The 22,013-nt window shown below is 36.5% G+C and overlaps 1 protein-coding gene across 2 annotated transcripts in view; it reads right to left on the bottom strand.

Annotated features, from left to right (window-relative positions):
* Nucleotides 1-2,209: 2,209 nt before the first annotated feature.
* The window catches only part of MAP3K7 (mitogen-activated protein kinase kinase kinase 7), a 73,548-nt gene continuing 53,744 nt past the window's right edge, over nt 2,210-22,013 (bottom strand). For both annotated transcript variants that reach the window (XM_068984813.1, XM_068984814.1), the window contains 4 exons: nt 20,219-20,324; nt 15,689-15,750; nt 14,893-15,008; nt 2,210-5,252 (listed from right to left, as the gene is read on the bottom strand). In XM_068984813.1, coding sequence (XP_068840914.1) covers nt 5,072-5,252; nt 14,893-15,008; nt 15,689-15,750; nt 20,219-20,324 — 465 coding nt within the window. In that variant the 3' untranslated portion in view covers nt 2,210-5,071. The remainder of the gene's footprint in view (nt 5,253-14,892; nt 15,009-15,688; nt 15,751-20,218; nt 20,325-22,013) is intronic.

The raw sequence follows: 22,013 nt of genomic DNA, 5'->3' as shown, positions 1-22,013 counted from the left end.
AGGACGACTGATAGCACCTGTATGAGATATCATACCTAACAATTTTTAAAGAAGATTGTTTTGTTATTTAAAATGTTGTTCTTCATATTATTCTGCAGTGTAACCAACCTAGTCTTTCCTTTTTTGATCAAGAAAAAAGCAGCTACAATGTAAAAAAACCCAAAAATCTGAGAAGAAATTACATTTTTCAATCATATTTGCTGAAAATCACCAAGGACTGAATATTTACTGTTTCTCGCCATGACCATTCACATTTCTAACACCTGAAGTAATACAGATACAAATAAGCTTAAAACAAACAGATGCAAGGGATTTTGTGAGTTAAGTATTAAAGTTCTATAAAAATATAAAGTGATCCTAAATGTTTCAGAAGACGGTAACACTGTACAATCAAATAGGCCATACTGGACATACCTACAACCTCTTAAAACCTACATTTTCCCTCAAAAACTGATACTGAAAGGTTTTCAAGCATCACTAAAAATGATTAAAATCAGAAATTCCTCTCAAAGGAATAAAAACAACTCAAGAGGAGGAAAAAGCATAAAAAGAGTACATATTGAATCATTTCATGTATGTAAAATTCTAGAAAATGTTAAACTATTTTATATTGCTGGAGAGGAGAACACTGGGGCTTGGAGAGAAGGGAGGGATAGATTGTAAGAGATGAGAGAAGCTTTGCAGGGGATGGAAATGTTTGGGATCTTGGTTGCTGGCATGATTTTACAAGTGTATTTAGTTGCAAAGTCATGTCAGACTCTTTTAATGACCCCAGGGACTGTCGCCTGCCAGGTTCCTCTGTCCATGGGGTTTCCCAGGCAAGAATATTGCAGTGGGTTGCCATTTCCTTCTCCAGGGGATCTTCCTGACCTAGGGATTGAACCTGTGTCTCCTGCATTGCAGGTGGATTCTTTACCACTGAGCCACCTGGGATAGTCCCTTTACAAGTATGTACATATGTCAAAACTCAATAAATTGCACACTTTAAACAGATACAGTTTACTGTATTAAAAATTACACTCCTATTATTCTTTAATGAGACCCCCTGCCCCCGCCACAACTGAAGTGACTTAGCACACACCAAAAAGGGCAAAAAAGAAAACAAGAACAAACCCAAAGTGAAAAAACCCTGGGTAAAGTCTCATTGTTTTTGAAGAACGGAGGAGTCTAAAGACCAGGTCTTACAAGCCCATGGCCTGTTTTCCCATTTTTAGCACATTCTTCAGGTGTGGGGGTTGGGGATGGGGCAGAAGACTGAAGACACCGTACCCGTCAAATAAGTGAATGAAAAAGCTGCCGCATCTCTGTACTCAGCGAGCATTTTAAACTACAGCACAGCAAAGTGGTTTAGAACACAGACTTAGGCTTAAAAGAGATACACGTGGGTCTCAATGTTGGCACTGTTGCTATCTGTAGAGTGCTCACTAAGTCCCTGGGACTGCAAGTTCAAAGTTACCTCATTTTCCCTTCCTTGGTTTGCCATTCAATTTTCCTTCACATGGGCTGGCAGTGGCCACAATCTCCAGGCATGTGATTCTGCTGAAAACAGATGATGATGGAAAAGCAGACTCAGGCACCAGTCTTAACCTTTAGGAGCCTAATGTTCCGTCTGTGAAATGGGAATATCATCTGACTACCATGTGACTGAAATGGACATGTCACTTGGCAGTAGCCACAGCAGCTTGGCTTATCACAGGTGCCCAATAAATATTTGTTGAGGAATGGTGAATAAGCAGATGTATTTACTAAAGTGAAGGCAGAGTTTATAAGGATGTGTATGCATAGATGTGTAGGTTAGAAGGCTAACAGGTTAATAAAGAAATGAAATAATGTAATTTAGATAGACTACAAGAAATCAGGTTGCTAATGCACATAAGTGTAATGATGTACACTGTGTTATACTTCATATAAATCAGGGTTCATTGAAATTGTGAAGAGAATCCAATTAACCAAAAATCTGAATTCGAGGAAAGCTTCTCAAAAATCATTTAAAAATTTTACGATGGCATTAAGTATTAGGAGTCTGACTTTTCAGTTTTTATTCTATTTTGTATAAGCCAAACAGGCTGCTGGAGCTGAACACCTCATGACTCTTTTGCTGATATAAATCATTCACCAGTTTTATGACCAAGTTTAGAGTAACAATCTGAATTTTATTACAAACAAAAATAAATCTAAAAAGCTTCCTTCAATTACATAGTATGCACAAGGATTTCTGCATTACATCATTTTACATAAAATGTTCTGAATGACAGAAGTAGAACTTCCTACCATTTGAAGAGAGGAGCTGACCGCTGAAAACCACACACATTTACAGAAAGAAACAAGAGTTTCACAGGCAAGGCCTGTGATCTCTGGCTACAGGCAGGAGCTGAAACTAGGAACACAAAAGAAACTTGGAGAAACAGAAAAGACATTCAATGCTCTAAAATACTTCAGCAAAAATAGTCAAACATTTGTAAACAACTTTTAAACAGATCTCTCCAATATACTATGTGGCTATAAGGTAAATATTCTCAACTGATTTTTATTTGACTCAAAAAGTCTATTTTAACTGCTGAGGAGCATTTCCCTGTAAGTTATATAAATGCTTTGTTTTCTTCCCCTGGAGGCAAAAATAAAATGTAATTAGTGCTCATTCAAGGACTGCTTGAGAATTTTTCAGACTAGGACCTTTTAGATACTTCCATGTCTGTTAGCTATTTCCATCCCCCCAAAATACATGAGTTAGAAGAAATGGTAAAACCAGAATTAATAACAAATTTGGTTCCTTGTTAACATCTCTGAAGGGCTGACGGGTAAGAACACTGGTTAAACTGGCTACAGATTTTAACTAACCCTGCTATCTTTTTTTTCCCTTCATCAAGAATAATAAGGACTTAAAAACATGAGCTTGGCAATGCAAGAACTTAGAAACAAAGTAAGGCTGAATTGTACTCAGTGCGCAGGACAATTGCAGTACTGGAAACCCCAGGAACATACTGTGAATAGACACATGAGGGTTTAACAGCCTTTTCTGCATTTGGCACCATGACTTAAAACTACTATTTTCTTCCATTTACCCATTTGGGATATTTTTATGAAGTGACTGCATATGATAATAATAATAAACTTTCCCTTTAACTTTGTAATGTATAACAAAAACACATTAATGACCAGAAATAAAATCTGCAATCTGCTAAATGCTAATGGAAAAGTTCCATCTTAGCATCCACGCTTGGCTATCTCATGCTCTGAGATGATTAGAAAAGTCTCTAAACACTGGCTAGGTCCCTTTTGGTGGAGTGACAGATGTACAAACAAGTGCAATACTATGAAAGAGTGAAGCTTTTCCTTAAAGTTATTCTCCATGTCAATTTTATTTGACTACTGATACATTGAGCCTAGTATCACCTTTGGCTAGGTAATTAAATTATTTGGGAATGAAAACCTTCTGTTTATTTAAATGAAGTAATAGTCAATATTTATTGATATTTGCCAGAAACTTTTAAATAATAGATTCTGAAGAAGCTAAACATGACACAGTTAAGTACAAACTGTCCTTTACCTTTATTGCTTGTATACACAAGGAATACATTATAAAACTCAGTGGGAAGAGGAAAAAAACTCAGAGGAAAAAATAATGGAAGAAAAAGTTACCTGCTTTAGTATTTTTAAGAATAGTTTTGATAACTTCTTAGATCAACTTGCTTATCTGAAACAGAGCAAAACTACAATACAATCACAATATAATTCTAATAATCACAGCAATTTATGCTTTCATTTTTAATTTTCTCTTCATAAAACATTAATGCTATAAAAATGAGGTTGATGACATCCCTATTTAAAAGACACATTGTACTGGTATCAAAACGTAGTTTATTTTAATACCAACTGAAAAAATAGAGCTTATATAGTCTATTATTTCAACGAAATTTTATTATTACTTTTACTTTCAAAGTTGGTAGCAAAGTTACTGTTAACAATATAAATTTTTTCTTTATAAGTGAAATTCCTTTAAAAGTGTTGAAAGGCATTCTAGGATGGGCTTGCAAGGAAAATCAATCATTCCAATATGGATAAACAGGATACTTGATGAATTGAGACTTATTCCTTTAACTTCCTCACTAACTTGTCCTGATTTGTTAGGTTTTTTACTCATTTGGTATCATATAAGTAGTTTAGGCCTGAGCCTTTTAGCTGGAGCAATTATTTCCATCTTCCATGATTTCTCTTCAGTTTTTCAAATATACAATAAAACAATACAATAATCACTGCAGGAAGGAATGATCGGTTAAGTTGGATCATGTTCATTTACCTTTTAATTTCATTTAAAGGATATTAACATTAGAGTCATAAAAGCTTTATAGTTTCAGCACACATACACGCAATCACAGAATTAAAAATCTTTATACCTTTTAAAAAAAGGGTTCCACTTTGTTCAATGTATCATAGTCAAATTTAAGTCTAAAGAAATACACTTCTATTAAATACAGCGGCCATCACTTACCTTAAAGTTTATGGATAAAGTTCAGTACTGATCCAAGGATGCTGGCATCAAAGCCCTCCCTTTCAACTATCCCTAAAGTTTCTGCATTTCTATAATGTACCACCAATTATTCTAGATTTATAATACCCTGTCTTTAACTTGGTATATACCATCTTTTAGATAGAAGGATTACTGGTTGTTTGAGATGAGATACAAGAACAAAATCATTCTTGAGGTTCCACCTCGAAAAAAAGACGATGTTTGCTCATAGCAGCTAGTTTGACACCCCTGTTTTCCTCAGGCTAGCCTTCACACAACGAGCATGCATATACAGGCATGGTTCACTGCATCTGTTCTGAAGTTGCGAACTGCTGCTTATTCAAGTACAGATGCCCCCATGTGATGTAAGGAGACAGTTGAATTGCATGTCCACCATGAGAAAAGGAAACTAAACGATGAAACAAATGCAGCAAATATAGGCAGCTGGCATTCAGAACACGCCAAAAAGCTAACACGCATGAACTGTCATTATAAGGGTTTTTCTTTCCTTAAAAAAAAAAAAGTCTTTCTTTGCATATTTTGAAATTTAAGGGTCCCAGAGAATCATGAAGTGCCTTGTCGTTTTTGCTGCTGACTCCTGATGACCTCTAGCTGTTTTTTGCATTGCTGATAGTAAGTTGAAAGGCTTTTGTTTTCATCTAAAAGCTTTTTATGTTCCTGTACCAGACGAGATGTATTTTGCTGGTCCTTTTCATCCTGGTCCAGTTCTGCAACTAGTTCCTGCCTAAAAACAAATACCACACATTACATAGGATGGAAATATTCCTACCTTAACAGCTGGTGATGAAAGCTCTAATTAATTAGAACTTTGATTCTGGGTCTATCATTATACATCTTAGGTACACTGCTGCTGCTGCTACTACTAATGGAGAAGGCAATGGCACCCCACTCCAGTACTCCTGCCTGGAAAATCCCACGAATGGAGGTTAGGTACACTAGTCAGACACAATTATGATATAAACTATCATCTACTCTTCTAGCATACCCATACAAATATCATACTCCTTTTAATAAGCCTAACTGTACTGAGATAAGTAGTGAAAACAGATAAAGTGGTATAATAAAGTTCCAGAAAATTTCATTTGTTATCCCTTATATGTAGGAAGGAAAAAAAAAGTCTGGGAAGAGCTTACTCTGGCTACACTTGGAAGCAACCCTTGGAAGTTTTAATCATTCACATTTGACTTTCACATTCCCGTTTTCATATGCAAAGTTGAAGTCACAATTCTATTCAACTACAATGCAGTGGTAGCTAATAAAACATTGGCAAGATAATTAAAATAGGTGCTATCTAACTTAAATCTATTTCCTACTTTGAAAATAATGAAATGAATACAAAGTACCACACTTGCAATTATTTTTGAGAAAAACCAGAGTCTTTTACAGCCTGATAAACTTCTTTAAGTGCCTTTTATTTAAAGGATATTATATATTAGTTCCTAAAGGGGCCCTACTAGAAACAACTGAATAATTAATTAAAGGCTCTCCAACAAAAATTTACTAGTAACATTTCTGAAAGTACTTAAAATTAAAACTACCATGAGAAAATACTTGAGGAGATAATAGTTGAAAACTTCCCTAAAATGGGAAGGAAATAATCACCCAAGTCCAAGAAACCCAGCGAGTCCCAAACAGGATAAACCCAAGGCGAAACACCCCAAGACACATATTAATCAAATTAACAAAGATCAAACACAAAGAACAAATATTAAAAGCAGCAAAGGAAAAACAACAAATAACACACAAGCAGATTCCCATAAGGATAACAGCTGATCTTTCAATAGAAACTCTTCAGGCCAGGAGGGAATGGCAGGAGATACTTAAAGAGATGAAAGAAAATAACCTACAGCCCAGATTACTGTACCCAGCAAGGATCTCATTCAAATATGAAGGAGAAATCAAAAGCTTTACAGACAAGCAAAAGCTGAGAGAATTCAGCACCACCAAACCAACTCTCCAACAAATGCTAAAGGATATTCTCTAGACAGGAAACACAAAAAGGGTGTATAAACTCAAACCCAAAACAATAAAGTAAATGGCAATGGGATCATACTTATCAATAATTACCTTAAATGAAAATGGGCTGAATGCCCCAACCAAAAGACAAAGACTGGCTGAATGGATACAAAAATATATAGGTGTAGACACCTATATATGCTGTCTACAAGAGACCCACCTCAAAACAGGGGACACATACAGACTGAAAGTGAAGGGCTGGAAAAAGATATTCTGTGCAAACAGAGACCAAAAGAAAGCAGGAGTAGCAATACTCATATCAGATAAAATAGACTTTAAAACAAAGGTTGTGAAAAGAGACAAAGGAGGACACTACATAATGATCAAAGGATCAACCCAAGAAAAAGATATAACAAGTATAAATATATATGCACCCAACATAGGAGCACTGCAATATGTAAGACAAATGCTAACAAGTATGAAAGGGGAAATTAACAATAACACAATAATAGTGGGAGACTTTAATACCCCCCTCACAAGCATGGATAGATCAAATAAACAGAAAATTAACAAGGAAATGCAAACTTTAAATGATACAATAGACCAGTTAGACCTAACTGATATCTATAGACATTTCACCCCCAAACAATGAATTTCACCTTTTTCTCAAGCACACACAGAACCTTCTCCAGGATAGATCACATCCTGGGCCATAAATCTAGTCTTGGTAAATTCAAAAAAACTGAAATCATTCCAAGCATCTTTTCTGACCACAATGCAGTAAGATTAGATCTCAATTACAGGAGAAAAACTATTAAAAATTCGAACTTATGGAGGCTGAACAACACGCTTCTGAATAACCAACAAATCACAGAAGAAATCAAAAAAGAAATCAAAATATGCATAGAAATGAATGAAAATGAAAACACAACAACCCCAACCTGTGGGACACTGTAAAAGCTGTGCTAAGGGGAAAGTTCATAGCAATACAGGCATACCTCAAGAAACAAGAAAAAAGTCAAATAAATAACCTAACTCTACACCTAAAGCAACTAGAAAAAGAAATGAAGAACCCCAGGGTTAGTAGAAGGAAAGAAATCTTAAAAATTAGGGCACAAATAAATGCAAAAGAAACAAAAGAGACCATAGCAAAAATCAACAAAGCCAAAAGCTGGTTCTTTGAAAGGATAAATAAAATTGACAAATCATTAGCCAGACTCATCAAGAAACAAAGGGAGAAAAATCGAATCAATAAAATTAGAAATGAAAATGGAGAGACCACAACAGACAACACAGAAATACAAAGGATCATAAGAGACTACTATCAGCAATTATATGCCAATAAAATGGACAACTTGGAAGAAATGGACAAATTCTTAGAAAAGTACAATTTTCCAAAACTGAACCAGGAAGAAATAGAAAATCTTAACAGACCGATCACAAGCATGGAAATTGAAACTGTAATCAGAAATCTTCCAGCAAACAAAAGCCCAGGTCCAGTAGGCTTCACAGCTGAATTCTACCAAAAATTTCGAGAAGAGCTAACACCTATCCTACTCAAACTCTTCCAGAAAATTGTAGAGGAAGATAAACTTCCAAACTCATTCTATGAGGCCACCATCACCCTAATGCCAAAACCTGACAAAGATGCCACAAAAAAAGAGAACCACAGGCCAATATCACTGATGAACATAGATGCAAAAATCCTTAACAAAATTCTAGCAATCAGAATCCAGCAACACATTAAAAAGATCATACACCATGACCAAGTGGGCTTTATCCCAGGGATGCAAGGATTCTTCAATATCCTCAAATCGATCAATGTAATACACCACATTAACAAATTGAAAAATAAAAGCCATATGATTATCTCAATAGATGCAGAGAAAGCCTTTGACAAAATTCAACATCCATTTATGATAAAAACTCTCCAGAAAGCAGGAATAGAAGGAACATACCTCAACATAACAAAAGCTATATATGACAAACTCACAGTAAACATTATCCTCAATGGTGAAAAATTGAAAGCATTTCCCCTAAAGTCAGGAACAAGACAAGGGTGCCCACTTTCACCATTACTATTCAACATAGTTTTGGAAGTTTTGACCACAGCAATCAGAGCAGAAAAAGAAATAAAAGGAATCCAAATTGGAAAAGAAGAAGTAAAACTCTCACTGTTTGCAGATGACATGATCCTCTACATAGAAAACCCTAAAGACTCCACCAGAAAATTACTAGAGCTAATCAATGAATTCAGCAAAGTTGCAGGATATAATCAACACACAGAAATCCCTTGCATTCCTATACACTAATAATGAGAAAATAGAAAGAGAAATTAAGGAAACAACTCCATTCACCATTGCAACAAAAAGAATAAAATACTTAGGAATATATCTATAAAGAAACTAAAGACCTATATATAGAAAACTATAAAACACTGGTGAAAAAAATCAAAGAGGACACTAACAGATGGAGAAATATACCATGTTCATGGATCAGAAGAATCAATATAGTGAAAATGAGTATACTACCCAAAGCAATTTATAGATTCAATGCAATTCCTATGAAGCTACCAATAGTATTTTTCACAGAGCTAGAACAAATAATTTCACAATTTGTATGGAAATACAAAAAACCTTGAATAGCCAAAGCAATCTTGAGAAAGAAGAATGGAACTGGAGGAATCAACTTGCCTGACTTCAGGCTCTACTACAAAGCCACAGTCATCAAGACAGTAGGTACTGGCACGAAGACAGAAATTTAGATCAATGGAACAAAATACAAAGCCCAGAGGTAAATCCACGCACCTATGGACACCTTATCTTTGACAAAGGAGGCAAGAATATACAATGGATTAAAGACAATCTCTTTAACAAGTGGTGCTGGGAAAACTGGTCAACCACTTGTAAAAGAATGAAACTAGAACACTTTCTAACACCATACACAAAAATAAACTCAAAATGGATTAAAGATCTAAATGTAAGACCAGAAGCTATTAAAACTCCTAGAAGAGAACATAGGCAAAACACTCTCCAACATATATCACAGCAGGATCCTCTATGACCCACCTCCCAGAGTACTGGAAATAAAAGCAAAAATAAACAAATGGGACCTAGTTAAACTTAAAAGCTTCTGCACAACAAAGGAAACTATAAGCAAGGTGAAGAGACAGCCTTCAGAATGGGAGAAAATAATAGCAAATGAAGCAACTGACAAACAACTAATCTCAAAAATATACAAGCAACTCCAGCAGCTCAATTCCAGAAAAATAAATGACCCAATCAAAAAATGAGCCAAAGAACTAAATAGACATTTCTCCAAAGAAGACATACAGATGGCTAACAACACATGAAAAGATGCTCAACATCACTCATGATCAGAGAAATGCAAATCAAAACCACAATGAGGTACTATTTCAGGCCAGTCACAATGGCTGTGATCCAAAAGTCTACAAGCAATAAATGCTGGAGAGGGTGCGGAGAAAAGGGAACCCTCTTACACTGTTGGTGGGAATGCTAACTAGTACAGCCACTATGGAGAACAGTGTGGAGAGTCCTTAAAAAACTGGAAATAGAACTGCCTTATGACCCATCAATCCCACTGGTGGGCATACACACTGAGGAAACCAGAACTGAAAGAGACACATGTACCCCAGTGTCCATCGCAGCACTGTTTATAATAGCCAGGACATGGAAGCAACCTAGATGTCTATCAGCAGATGAATGGATAAGAAAGCTGTGGTACATATACACAATGGAGTATTACTCAGCCATTAATACATCTGAATCAGTTCTAATGAGGTGGATGAAACTGGAACCTATTATACAGAGTGAAGTAAGCCAGAAAGAACAACACCAATACAGTATACTAATGCACATATATGGAACTTGAAAGATGGTAATGATAACCCTGTATGCAGAAGAGACACAGATGTATAAACAGTCTTTTGGACTCTGTGGGAGAGGGAGAGGGTGGGATGATTTGGGAGAATGGCATTGAAACAGGTATAATATCATATATGAAATGAGTCGCCAGCCCAGGTTCAATGCATGATACTGGAGGCTTGGGGCTGGTGCACTGGGACGACCCAGAGGGATGGTATGGGGAGGGAGGAGGGAGGGGGGTTCAGGATGGGGAACATGTGCATACCTGTGGTGGATACATGTTGATGTATGGCAAAACCAATGCAATATTGTAAAGTGATTAACCTCCAATTAAAATAAATAAAAAAAAGATTAAAACTGCCATATTTTTTATAGTGCCCCTCAATTCATCCTGTTTTTTTTCTCCAGCATAGAATTCCTCTTTCAAATGATTAAAGTATGAAAACAGTACAGATTAAACATGTGACATAAGAAATAGCTTTTTTCCTTAACATAAAGTGTGACAAAATTCCATTATTCTACAGTTCACACAGTTTAATATTTAATCTATTTAGCTTTACCTTTAAAATGTTAAGTTGAATTCAAAATCATTGTATTAGAAAATTGTGAAAAAACCCTTTTTCTCCCTTCTTGAAAATACCACCATAAATCAGTGTCAAAGGAGTAAAATTTCATGGAGGTCATGTTTAAGAAAACGGAAACATTGTTTCTTAAGAATCTCTAGTAGAGAAGAATGGAAATGGGACTGTAATTCTTTAAAAGGGGAGAAAAGTAGTCTATTTCCCAGAGCAACCTGTGACTACTGAACTCCTCAGAAAAACAGTCAGAGATGAAATAAAGCGCTCTAATATAGTCATTCTACTCTCTGAAACATACACCTGGAGAGACTATATCTACCAAAATGTTTCTAAGATAAAGCACAACTAAACATTAGTAAATCAAATAATTTTACCTGTGTCCAAGGACAATAAATCCGTTTACCAATAAATCTAAATAGCTTTTAACTTTAAAATTCTGAGGACATAAAATATATGGTTAAGAGCACCTATTTATTTCCCTTATGTCTTGCTAATATAATAAAATTCAGTCAAGAGTTCAGTTGTACATGGAAAATTAGCCAGGGGTGTTTAAAAAACACAAACATAGAAGATTCTTTAAAAAACTAGGACTAAAACTACCATATGACCCAGCAATCCCACTCCTAGGCATATACCCTGAGGAAACCAAAACTGAAAAAGACACATGTATCCCATTCATTGCAGCACTATTTACAATAGCTAGAACATGGAAGCAACCTAGACGTCCATTGACGGATGAACAGATAAAGAAGTTGTGCTATATAAACACAATGGAATATTACTCAGCCATAAAAAGGAACGCATTTGAGTCAGTTCTGATGAGGTGGATGAACCCAGAACCTATTATACAGAGTGAAGTGAGTCAGAAAGAGAAACATAATATGGTATTCTAATGCATATATATATGGAATCTATAAAAATGGTACTGAAAAATTAGGGCAGCAATGGAGAAACAGACATAGAGAATAGACTTATGGACATGGGGAGAGGGGAGAAGAGGGTGAGATGTATGGAAAGAGTAACGTAGAAACTGACATTACCATATGTAAAACAGACAGCCAATGGGAATTTGCTGTGTGGCTCAGGAAACTCAAACAGGGGATCTGTATCAATCTAGAGGGGTGGGATGGGGAGGGAGATGGGAAGGAGGTTCAAAAGAGAGGGGATATATGTATACCTATGGCTGATTCATGGTGAGGTTTGACAGAAAGCAACAAAATTCTGTAAAGCAATTATCCGTTAACAAAAAAATAAAAAAGAAAAGAAAAAACATAGAGAAAAGCTCCACATGAGAAATATACTTCATGATTAATACTAAGAATTATGGTTTTCATGTCTTTAAACAATACTACTGCACCTTCAGTTCAGTTAGGTTCAGTCACTCAGTCGTGTCCAACTCTTTGCGACCCCATGAATCGCAGCACGCCAGGCCTCCCTGTCCACCACCAAACCCGGAGTTCACTCAGACTCACGTCCATCGAGTCAGTGATGCCATCCAGCCATCTCATCCTCTGTCGTCCCCTTCTCCTCCTGCCCCCAATCCCTCCCAGCAGCAGAGTCTTTCCCAATGAGTCAACTCTTCGCATGAGGTGGCCAAAGTACTAGAGTTACAGCTTTAGCATCATTCCTTCCAAAGAACACCCAGGGCTGATCTTCAGAATGGGCTGGTTGGATCTCCTTGCAGTCCAAGGGACTCTCAAGAGTCTTCTCCAACATCACAGTTCAAAAGCATCCAGGCCCTTTCTGCCATAAGGGTGGTGTCATCTGCATTATCTGAGGTTATTGATATTTCTCCCAGCAATCTTGATTCCAGGTTGTGCTTCAGCGTTTCTCATGATGTACTCTGCATATAAGTTAAATAAGCAGGGTGACAATATACAGCCTTAACGTACTCCTTTTCCTACTTGGAACCAGTCTGTTGTTCCATGTCCAGTTCTAACTGTTGCTTCCTGACCTGCATACAGATTTCTCAAGAGGCAGGTCAGGTGGTCTGGTATTCCCATCTCTTTCAGAATTTTCCACAGTTTATTGTGATCCACACAGTCAAAGGCTTTGGCATAGTCAATAGAGAAGAAATAGATGTTTTTCTGGAACTCTCTTGCTTTTTCCATGATCCAGCAGATGTTGGCAATTTGATCTCTGGTTCCTCTGCCTTTGCTAAAACCAGCTTGAACATCAGGAAGTTCATGGTTCACGTATTGCTGAAGCCTGGCTTGGAGAATTTTGAGCATTACTTGACTAGCATGTGAGATGAGTGCAATTGTGTGGTAGTTTGAGTATTCTTTGGCATTGCCTTTCTTTGGAACTGGAATGAAAACTGACCTTTTCCAGTCCTGTGGCCACTGCTGAGTTTTCCAAATTTGCTGGCATATTGAGTGCAGCACTTTCACAGCATCATCTTTCAGGATTTGAAACAGCTCAACTGGAATTCCATCACCTCCATTAGCTTTGTTCGTAGTGATGCTTTCTAAGGCCCACTTGACTTCACATTTCAGGATGTCTGGCTCTAGATTAGTGACCATACCATCATGATTATCTGGGTCATGAAGATCTTTTTTGTACAGTTTTTCTGTGTATTCTTTCCACCTCTTCTTAATATCTTCTGCTTCTGTTAGGTCCAGACCATTTCTGTCTTTTATCGAGCCCATCTTTGCATGAAATGTTCCCTTGGTATCTCTAATTTTCTTGAAGAGATCTCTAGTCTTTCCCATTTTGTTCCTCTATTTCTTTACATTGATCGCTGAAGAAGGCTTTCTCATCTCTTCTTGCTATTCTCTGGAACTCTGCATTCAGATGCTTATATGTTTCCTTTTCTCCTTTGCTTTTCACCTCTCTTCTTTTCATAGCTATTTGTAAGCCCTCCCCAGAGAGCCATTTTGCTTTTTTGCATTTCTTTTCCATGGGGATGGTCTTGATACCTGTCTTCTGTACAATGTCACGAACCTCATTCCATAGTTCATCAGGCACTCTATCTATCTATCTAGGCCCTTAAATCTATTTCTCACTTCTACTGCATAATCATAAGGGATTTGATTTAGGTCATACCTGAATGGTCTAGTAGTTTTCCCTACTTTCTTCAATTTAAGTCTGAATTTGGTAATAGTCAGGTCCATGAGTCAAGGCAAATTGGAAGTGGTCCAACAAGAGATGGCAAGAGTGAACGTCGACATTCTAGGAATCAGCGAACTAAAATGGACTGGAATGGGTGAATTTAACTCAGATGACCATTATATCTACTACTGCAGGCAGGAATCCCTCAGAAGAAATGGAGTAGCCATCATGGTCAACAAAACAGTCTGAAATGCAGTACCTGGATGCAATCTCAAAAACGACAGAATGATCTCTGTTTGTCTCCAAGGCAAACCATTCAATATCACAGTTATCCAAGTCTATGCCCCAACCGGTAATGCTGAAGAAGCTGAAGTTGAATGGTTTTATGAAGACCTACAAGACCTTTTAGAACTAACATCCAAAAAAGATGTCCTTTTCATTATAGGGGACTGGCATGCAAAAGTAGGAAGTCAAGAAACACCTGGAGTAACAGGCAAATTTGGCCTTGGAATGCTGAATGAAGCAGGGCAAAGACTAATAGAGTTTTGCCAAGAAAATGCACTGGTCATAGCAAACACCCTCTTCCAACAACACAAGAGAAGACTCTACACATGGACATCACCAGCTGGTCAACACCAAAATCAGATTGATTATATCCTTTGCAAACAAAGATGGAGAAGCTCTATACAGTCAACAAAAACAAGACCAGGAGCTGACTGTGGCTCAGATCATGAACTCCTTATTGCCAAATTCAGGTTTAAATTGAAGAAAGTAGGGAAAACCGCTAGACTATTCAGGTATGACCTAAATCAAATCCCTTATGATTATATTGCACCTTAGCAGATTTTAAACTCAAAATACCAATTATTTACTTTTATTCATAAAAGATACTTACTTTCTCTGTAATAACAATGCAATTTCTGTTTGGACTTTCATATATTCCTGTGCCATCTTACAATGCTGTTCAAACACTGCCATAGATTCTTTGGAGTTTGGGCATGGTGCTAGAGGCTGGAAATAAATCACAAATGTTAAAAACATAATTAAATCAAATCTCAATATCTATTTGAGTGTTAAGACGGAGACTGTAATAAGCCTTTTATAGCACTGAAGCAACGATCTTTTAAAAATAAGCGTTAAATAAACCAGGCCTAGAAAATCTCGGTGTCCTTTTGTCAGTGTTAACTCAGATCTTAAATTTATACTTGCTGTTTTCAAACTTTTGAACCATGACTACAGTACTCTTGACCTCTGGTTTTACATTTCAGTTGCCAAACTTTATTATACTGAAAGATGTTTACAGCTCTCACACTCAGGCAGAGAAGTGTATTACTTATATTTTAGTCACCATGAACATGCCAATGTATCACAAAATCTATTAAGAAGAAATGAGCTTTTATGAGTTTTAAATTTTAGTACACTAACAATGAAGAGCCAAGACCTATTCCTGGCAGCTGAACAAAGATATGAGTATTTTAAGGTGATTGTTGGATTAGAAACATATGATTCTGGCAATCTCACTGACTTAACTGAGAATCAATTATTTCAATTTGATTTTTAAAAGTTTAAGGAGGCCAACTGAAAGCATAAATAAATGCACACACTATGACAAATAAGAACACAACCACCAGCTTTAAAGACAAACTTCTCTAAAAAGGAAAAAGGAAACCGCTGAGAAAGGACTCCTTTACCTGTAGTTGGTGATCCAGTGTAAGATAAGCCATTGGGATGGAATTATCTGATCCATTGGTATCTGGAATTACAGCATGTGTTTTATTTATTTTCTGTCATAAATAATTAAAAACAAAAAGCAAGAAAGCAGATGATTGTTTTTCCTAGAGGAAAGTTATTGCTACTGGTAATGTTTTATTTCTAAAGGTAAACAGAGGACATCCAATTACAGATAATTAGAGTACAACCATACTCTCATGCTTACAATTTAAGGTGGCTATGAACTGAACATCATATATTAAAGCATGTAAGCCCTTGTTTAATTAAAATCAAAAACAGTCATATGGGACCTTTATATTTTAAATTCAGTCTTATGGACTCTACCTAACCAAGCCTCACATTCCTTCTCTCCTTGATCACGTTAAGTTTACTATAAGGCTGTGTCAACTCCAGCAATTATCAGTGTTCCTTCACAGGGAAAGGGGGAAAGCAAGAGGCACATTCTTTTCCAGTGGGTCATCCTCAATTAGCAAAGATTCTAACTGTCCATCCCAGTCCTGCCAATGAGAATCACTGCAGAGAACGAGAGGTGTTACTGATGGGAGTGTATTACACACATGGACAGCATGGAAAGTGTGATTTAATGTCATGTCAAAAAGCAATTAAATGGGTTAACTCAAACAACCAACCAGCCAATTTATCAAAATATCTGAACACACAAGTTTTGTTTGTATTTCAAAAAGAGGTAAAACTGCCACAACAACTTGCTGGAGAAGCATGGCTCACTCTCTTCCCAATATGAACATGTATGTACGTTTCCAGGAGCAGGAAGGATAACTGGGAGGTAATATAGACTTTCCTATTTCAGAAGTAGCTGCTTCCCCAGTATTAACAGAGAATAAGTGAGTTAAGCAAGTGAGCTATTCACTCTTTTTCTGCTAGAGACTCCAGGAAAGAGTGGTAGAGATGAAGGCAAGGTCAGGAAGACATCCAGGCACTTCCTCAAATACAATAAAAAACTAAGACAGTTAGATGGTTCAATAACCTCCTAAGTTACTGCTGACTGATATTCCAGTTTGTTTGTTTTTTTTAAAGCCACTGAGAATGTGTTTTCAAATAACTCCAAAAGCTAAGCTAATTCAGAGCAGATGAGATAACGTATTTAAGAAATACCATGCAGTGCTAGCTAGTCTCTGGGAAGGACTCAACACATGGCGCTGGTTCTTCTTTTTTAATTATTGTCTTTGATACTAGGCGAAGAATTGGGAAAACAGGGCAATTTAACATATTCAAGTTTACATTTCAGATTTAAAAAGTCATGTTAAACTGCTGCTGTTGTTTAGTTGCTAAGTTGTGTGCTGGAGTTCAATAAACAAGGAGTAACAGAGTATTGCCTTAGAGCTTTTACCCTAAAATCATATACTAATGCAAAGGCTTTTTTTTGAAGCAGCTAAATAAGAAATACATTTATTTCTCTGATGAAACCTCTCCCCACCCCCTACAATAGTTTCAAATAATGCCTCCACTGAATACTGCTTTTCACAAAATTAAACTTATTAAGTGATTTCCTCTGAACTTACCGGAAAAATTGTGTCTTCAAATTTCTTTAATATTTCCACTCTTATCACTCTTTCTTAAATCTTTGATACTTCATATATCATATTTAATCAGTCCCCTTTCCCCAATATGTATTTCAGAATTAAACATATCAATGTTTCACAGTACTGTTGGGGTTAAAAAAAAAAGTCCAAGGATTGTGCTATTTTCAAACAATTTTAAAGCCCTCTGATGGTGGGAATTAAGGTCCTTTACTAAATTTCATCTGTTCTCTGAATCCAAGAAGTGAGATTTCACCTTCTCACTTAAAATTGAAATTTAGCTTTCAGTTTCTGGTTACAAGGCTTTCCTGATAGCTCAGTTGGTAAAGAATCTGCCTGCAATGCAGGAGACCTGGGTTCGATCTTTGGGTTGGCAAGACCCGCTGGAGAAGGGAAAGGCTACCCACTCCAGTACTCTGGCCTAGAGAATTCCATGGACTGTACAGTCCATGGGGTCACAAAGAGTTGGACATGACTGAGCAACTTTTACTTTCTGGTTTTACAGCAAGGTTATTCCATGAAAGTTTGTCTTATAATGTTTTAACTGCTGATCAAATCTAACCTCTTTTCCTAAATATCAGAATTCATATCGAGTTGGTTAAGTTAGGTAAAACCTCTCGTCCAGTCTCTTAAACACGAAACTTATCACTATCTCATATTCTCTAAATATATGATCCCTTCAACTGGAATGCTATCTTCTCCTTTCTGCTTTATGACTAAATAATAAATCTCATTATTTTTTTAAAAAAAGTCATGGACTATGCCAGGTCTTATCGATAACTAGTAAAACACTCAGCTTATACTGTAAATGTAGCAGTCTGTTACATACCATGATGAGTTTACTTTTAATGTGTCAGTACCATGACTCTAATCAGAATATAAACAAATGGGGCATGATTTATGTTTCAATCTTTGCAAAGTACTAGGTCCAGGACCATCTCTTGAGCGAGTGTCCCCTCACCACTGTGGCACCCTCTACTGGATCCAAGTATCTCTCTTACTAGCTGCTCTTGGGTATGCCCAATATACCACAAGTAGAAACCCGTATTACAGGAGCACTATGCATTACAATTATTAATTATTTTGTTCTTTTCCTCTGAAAAACACAAAAAACTGCTGCCCTTTTAAATTAAAAAACCCAATTAACTAGGTTGTTTTAACTTAACATATGCACTTCTACATTTTTTTCTTGGTCAGTGGGCCTTGAAAGAAAAAGGTTTTACCTGTCTCTTCCCTACAATTTATTCTGTTAGCATCATTATCAATATTTTTCTTAGAAACAGTGCAAAGCTGAACTTTATTATTTACAAACTTAAACCAGATTCTCAATACCTAAAATTATATTCAAAATTATTTAAAAACAATATTTCACAGCAGAGATGAAATTTAGTTGATACTGCAACCTGGACTTATGTATGATGTCTAGCTATTGGTATTTTGTGGTATTTTAGGTTCCAGAAAAGGAACAAAAAGAGATGGAAGTTGGAAGTAGAAGAACACATGAAATGGAATCACGGCAGTTAAATGAGAGAGATGTAGGAGAACCTTGATTTTACCCTCATGAATTCGCTACCTGCCCCACTTTGGGATGTCTAGGTTAGTCCAGGCTGAAATGAGGAGACCCAGCAAATGCTGTGATGCCAGGGCAAGTACACCCTCATTGAAGGATGTGTCAATCAAAAAGAGCTACTACTACCTGAATGTTAACAGTCAAATCTGTCAAGATCATTTCCCTGTCCCTTTCTGAGGAGAAGCATGTCATGATAAACATGTGCTGAGTAGTGGCGAATGTTCTGGGCAATCGGAGGCTGGGCTGTGATGGTAGTGAAATTTAGGAGTTTTTGCCACCACTAAATTTAAACTTTCTAAAACTAGGGAGTACACCCAAGGCTAAATATAGTTCTATCTTACATGACACAGAGAAAAGCCACCCAGTTAATTTTTTTAAATTACATTATGAACTTGATGATACCATGTCAAATATCTAAAAATACTTATAAGCAGAATTTCAGTTTGTAAAGACAGAAAGCTGACTTTTTATTTTCAATTTAATCACCATTATTAATTCCATTGTTGATCTGATATAAAATCCCAAATGGTTTAGTTTTTCGAGGTCTAAGAGATCATCTGCCCTCTCTGACACAATAACATATAAATAATTTTCATAGAAGAATATTATGCATATTTATCAAGGTATCCTCTTAATGCTAAAGAAAAGTTAATTTTCTTATGGCACATAATTTCCTGGTTACCCATAATGAAATTATTTCATTACTACCTTCAGACAGATTATAATTCTTATATTCTGATTTTGATTAGTTAAGTTATTCATGTTGGGGAGTTTTAATAACTCTTACAGGCCTTTAAAAATCTATTTAACAGACTATTTATGTGACTGAAATGAGGTCTCCCTCTCAGTTAAAAATGATTCAAAAGGTCAAAGGTCAGAAAAAACCATTTTTTTTCTTACCGAGGTACACAATATCTTGTATTTTTAAAACAAAACACTGAGATGAAGATGATTACTTTGACCATCTTGTTTTTAGTTATTCAAAAGATGAGAGTTTACTACTATCATTACTACCAGAAAGATAGATTGTAATAAAAAATCAGATTGAAACATCAAGAAGAGAGTATCTTCCTACTTAAAAAATCCCCAAACAAACCATCTTCAAAATACAGGTTTAGTATGGGGGATGTAGGGGGAGAACCACATGAGGAAAAGTAGTTTCTGTCTTAGTAGTCAAAAAGATATTTTAAAATTTATTGCTAAATATTTTATTTTAGGATTTTATTAATAGGAAATATTTCATTAATATTTTAAGATTTTATTAATAGGAAAATCTAAACTACAGTATAATGCCAGTCTTTATAAACACTAGACTAATCACATGATTAAATGAACATAAACATGATAGATTCAACTTCATAATGAGGAAATAAACTGGTCACCTGTGGAATCATCAGGGGTCCATGGATGACTGCGAGCTGGCTTTTCTGAGGTTGGTCCTGAGGTAGTGATCATTCTGACGCTAGGACTGGATGACCTACTGCTCACCTGTAGGAAGAAATAACAGGAGGAACAAAGTGTGATTTTGATATAAAAACAAAAACAACAAGAGAAAATTTCCATTCTCAGGCAAAGGAAAGACTTCTATTTTTATCAGAAGAGGTTCTAAAACACTTGCAAACCAAATAGATCCTCTGGGAATATTATATTAATATATGTATGCTAACATTTTATATGCATTCACACATAATATCTCTTAGAAACCAATAAGCTTGCAAGAAAGTAAGGGAAAGGCTCTGAGACCAGAAATAAAGTCTAGCAAGTGCTTAAGCTGCTAGCCCTGAGCATTTCAGCTGAACCCCAATGGGCTGGAGCTTCTGTTCTGACTGCCTGCTATCCTCAGAGGAACAGGTGCAAAGTTTGGGGTCGTTGCACAATGGGAGTAGGACCGGAGAACCTCCCACTTAAAGCTAAACCCAAGCAGGCCTCATTCTCAGTGAACTAGAAAAACAAAGCAACAAAGCCTACCCTGCAAAAGCGGTTAACAAGTAAATCTGTCGACCTTAAGTGGCAGCTCTGGGTACAGGGTAGAAAATGTAGCTGCCATCAATCAATAAAAGATTTCCAAACTTGATGGAAGATATAACAAATTCCAACCACAATAAAGCCCAAGCAGAAAAACATAAGGAGAAAACCTACATTACAGAGTTAAACACAGGCCATATTACAGTCAAATTCTAGAAAACAAAGAAAATAGAAGACAGTAAAATGCAGCCAGAGTGAAAAGATCATCCATGAAGGAATACCAGTTAGATCCTCAGCAGCAACAAGGAAGACAGAAGCAGAATATGTTCAAACTGCTGAAAGAAAACAATTGTCACCCTAGATTTGTTCAGTCATCAAAAATGGCAAGAATGAGGTCAAAATAACATTCTCAGATGAACAAAACCTGAGGTTACCACCCACAGACTCTTATCAAAAGGATTTACCATCCTGATGAGATATTTTGATACTCTTGTGATATATAAAAGGGTCCAAAAACCAAACTATGCTCACAGTAAAAACCTGACCTTCATAAAAAGCAAGTCTGGTGTAAACATACTTGTGAACCCTATGCTTAAAAAGGGATTCCCAGGTGGCACAGTGGTAAGGAATCCGCCTATCAATGCAGGAGACATAAGAGATGCAGGTTCAATCTCTGGGTCAGGAAGATCCCTTGGAGGAGGATATGGCAGCCCACTCCAGTATTCTTGCCTGGAGAATCCCATGGACAGAGGAGCCTGGCAGGCTATAGTCCATAGGGTCGCAAAGAGTTGGACACAACTAAAGTGATTTAACACACACACACACACATGCTTAACAAAAGGGATTATGCATTCTTTTCAAGCACCCATGGAACACTTTTGCAAAATGATAAAAATGCTCACTAAGCAGCAGATAATTAGGTTGTTGTAACTATAAGATGGGAATATATGAGTAGACTTGTAGCACCTAACAATTCCTTTCCTAGTTCAAAATTACAGTTCTTTTACAAAACATAGACACTGACCAAGCCTGGTCACAAAGGTATTTTTCTCTTTGGGTGTATTTACAGGCTGTTCAGACATGAACTCCAACTTGGGCCTGAAATGCTTTATATTACTCTTAAAGTCTGTGATTCCTCAAAAACATGCAAATCTCCTAAGGGCATAGATCATGTGTATTTTTCTACTGGTCACTCCAGGATTAAGGAGATTG

Source organism: Capricornis sumatraensis, chromosome 13 (assembly GCF_032405125.1).
Source record: "Capricornis sumatraensis isolate serow.1 chromosome 13, serow.2, whole genome shotgun sequence".
Taxonomy (NCBI): Eukaryota; Metazoa; Chordata; class Mammalia; order Artiodactyla; family Bovidae; genus Capricornis; species Capricornis sumatraensis.
This window is presented reverse-complemented; position numbering and strand designations above follow the sequence as displayed.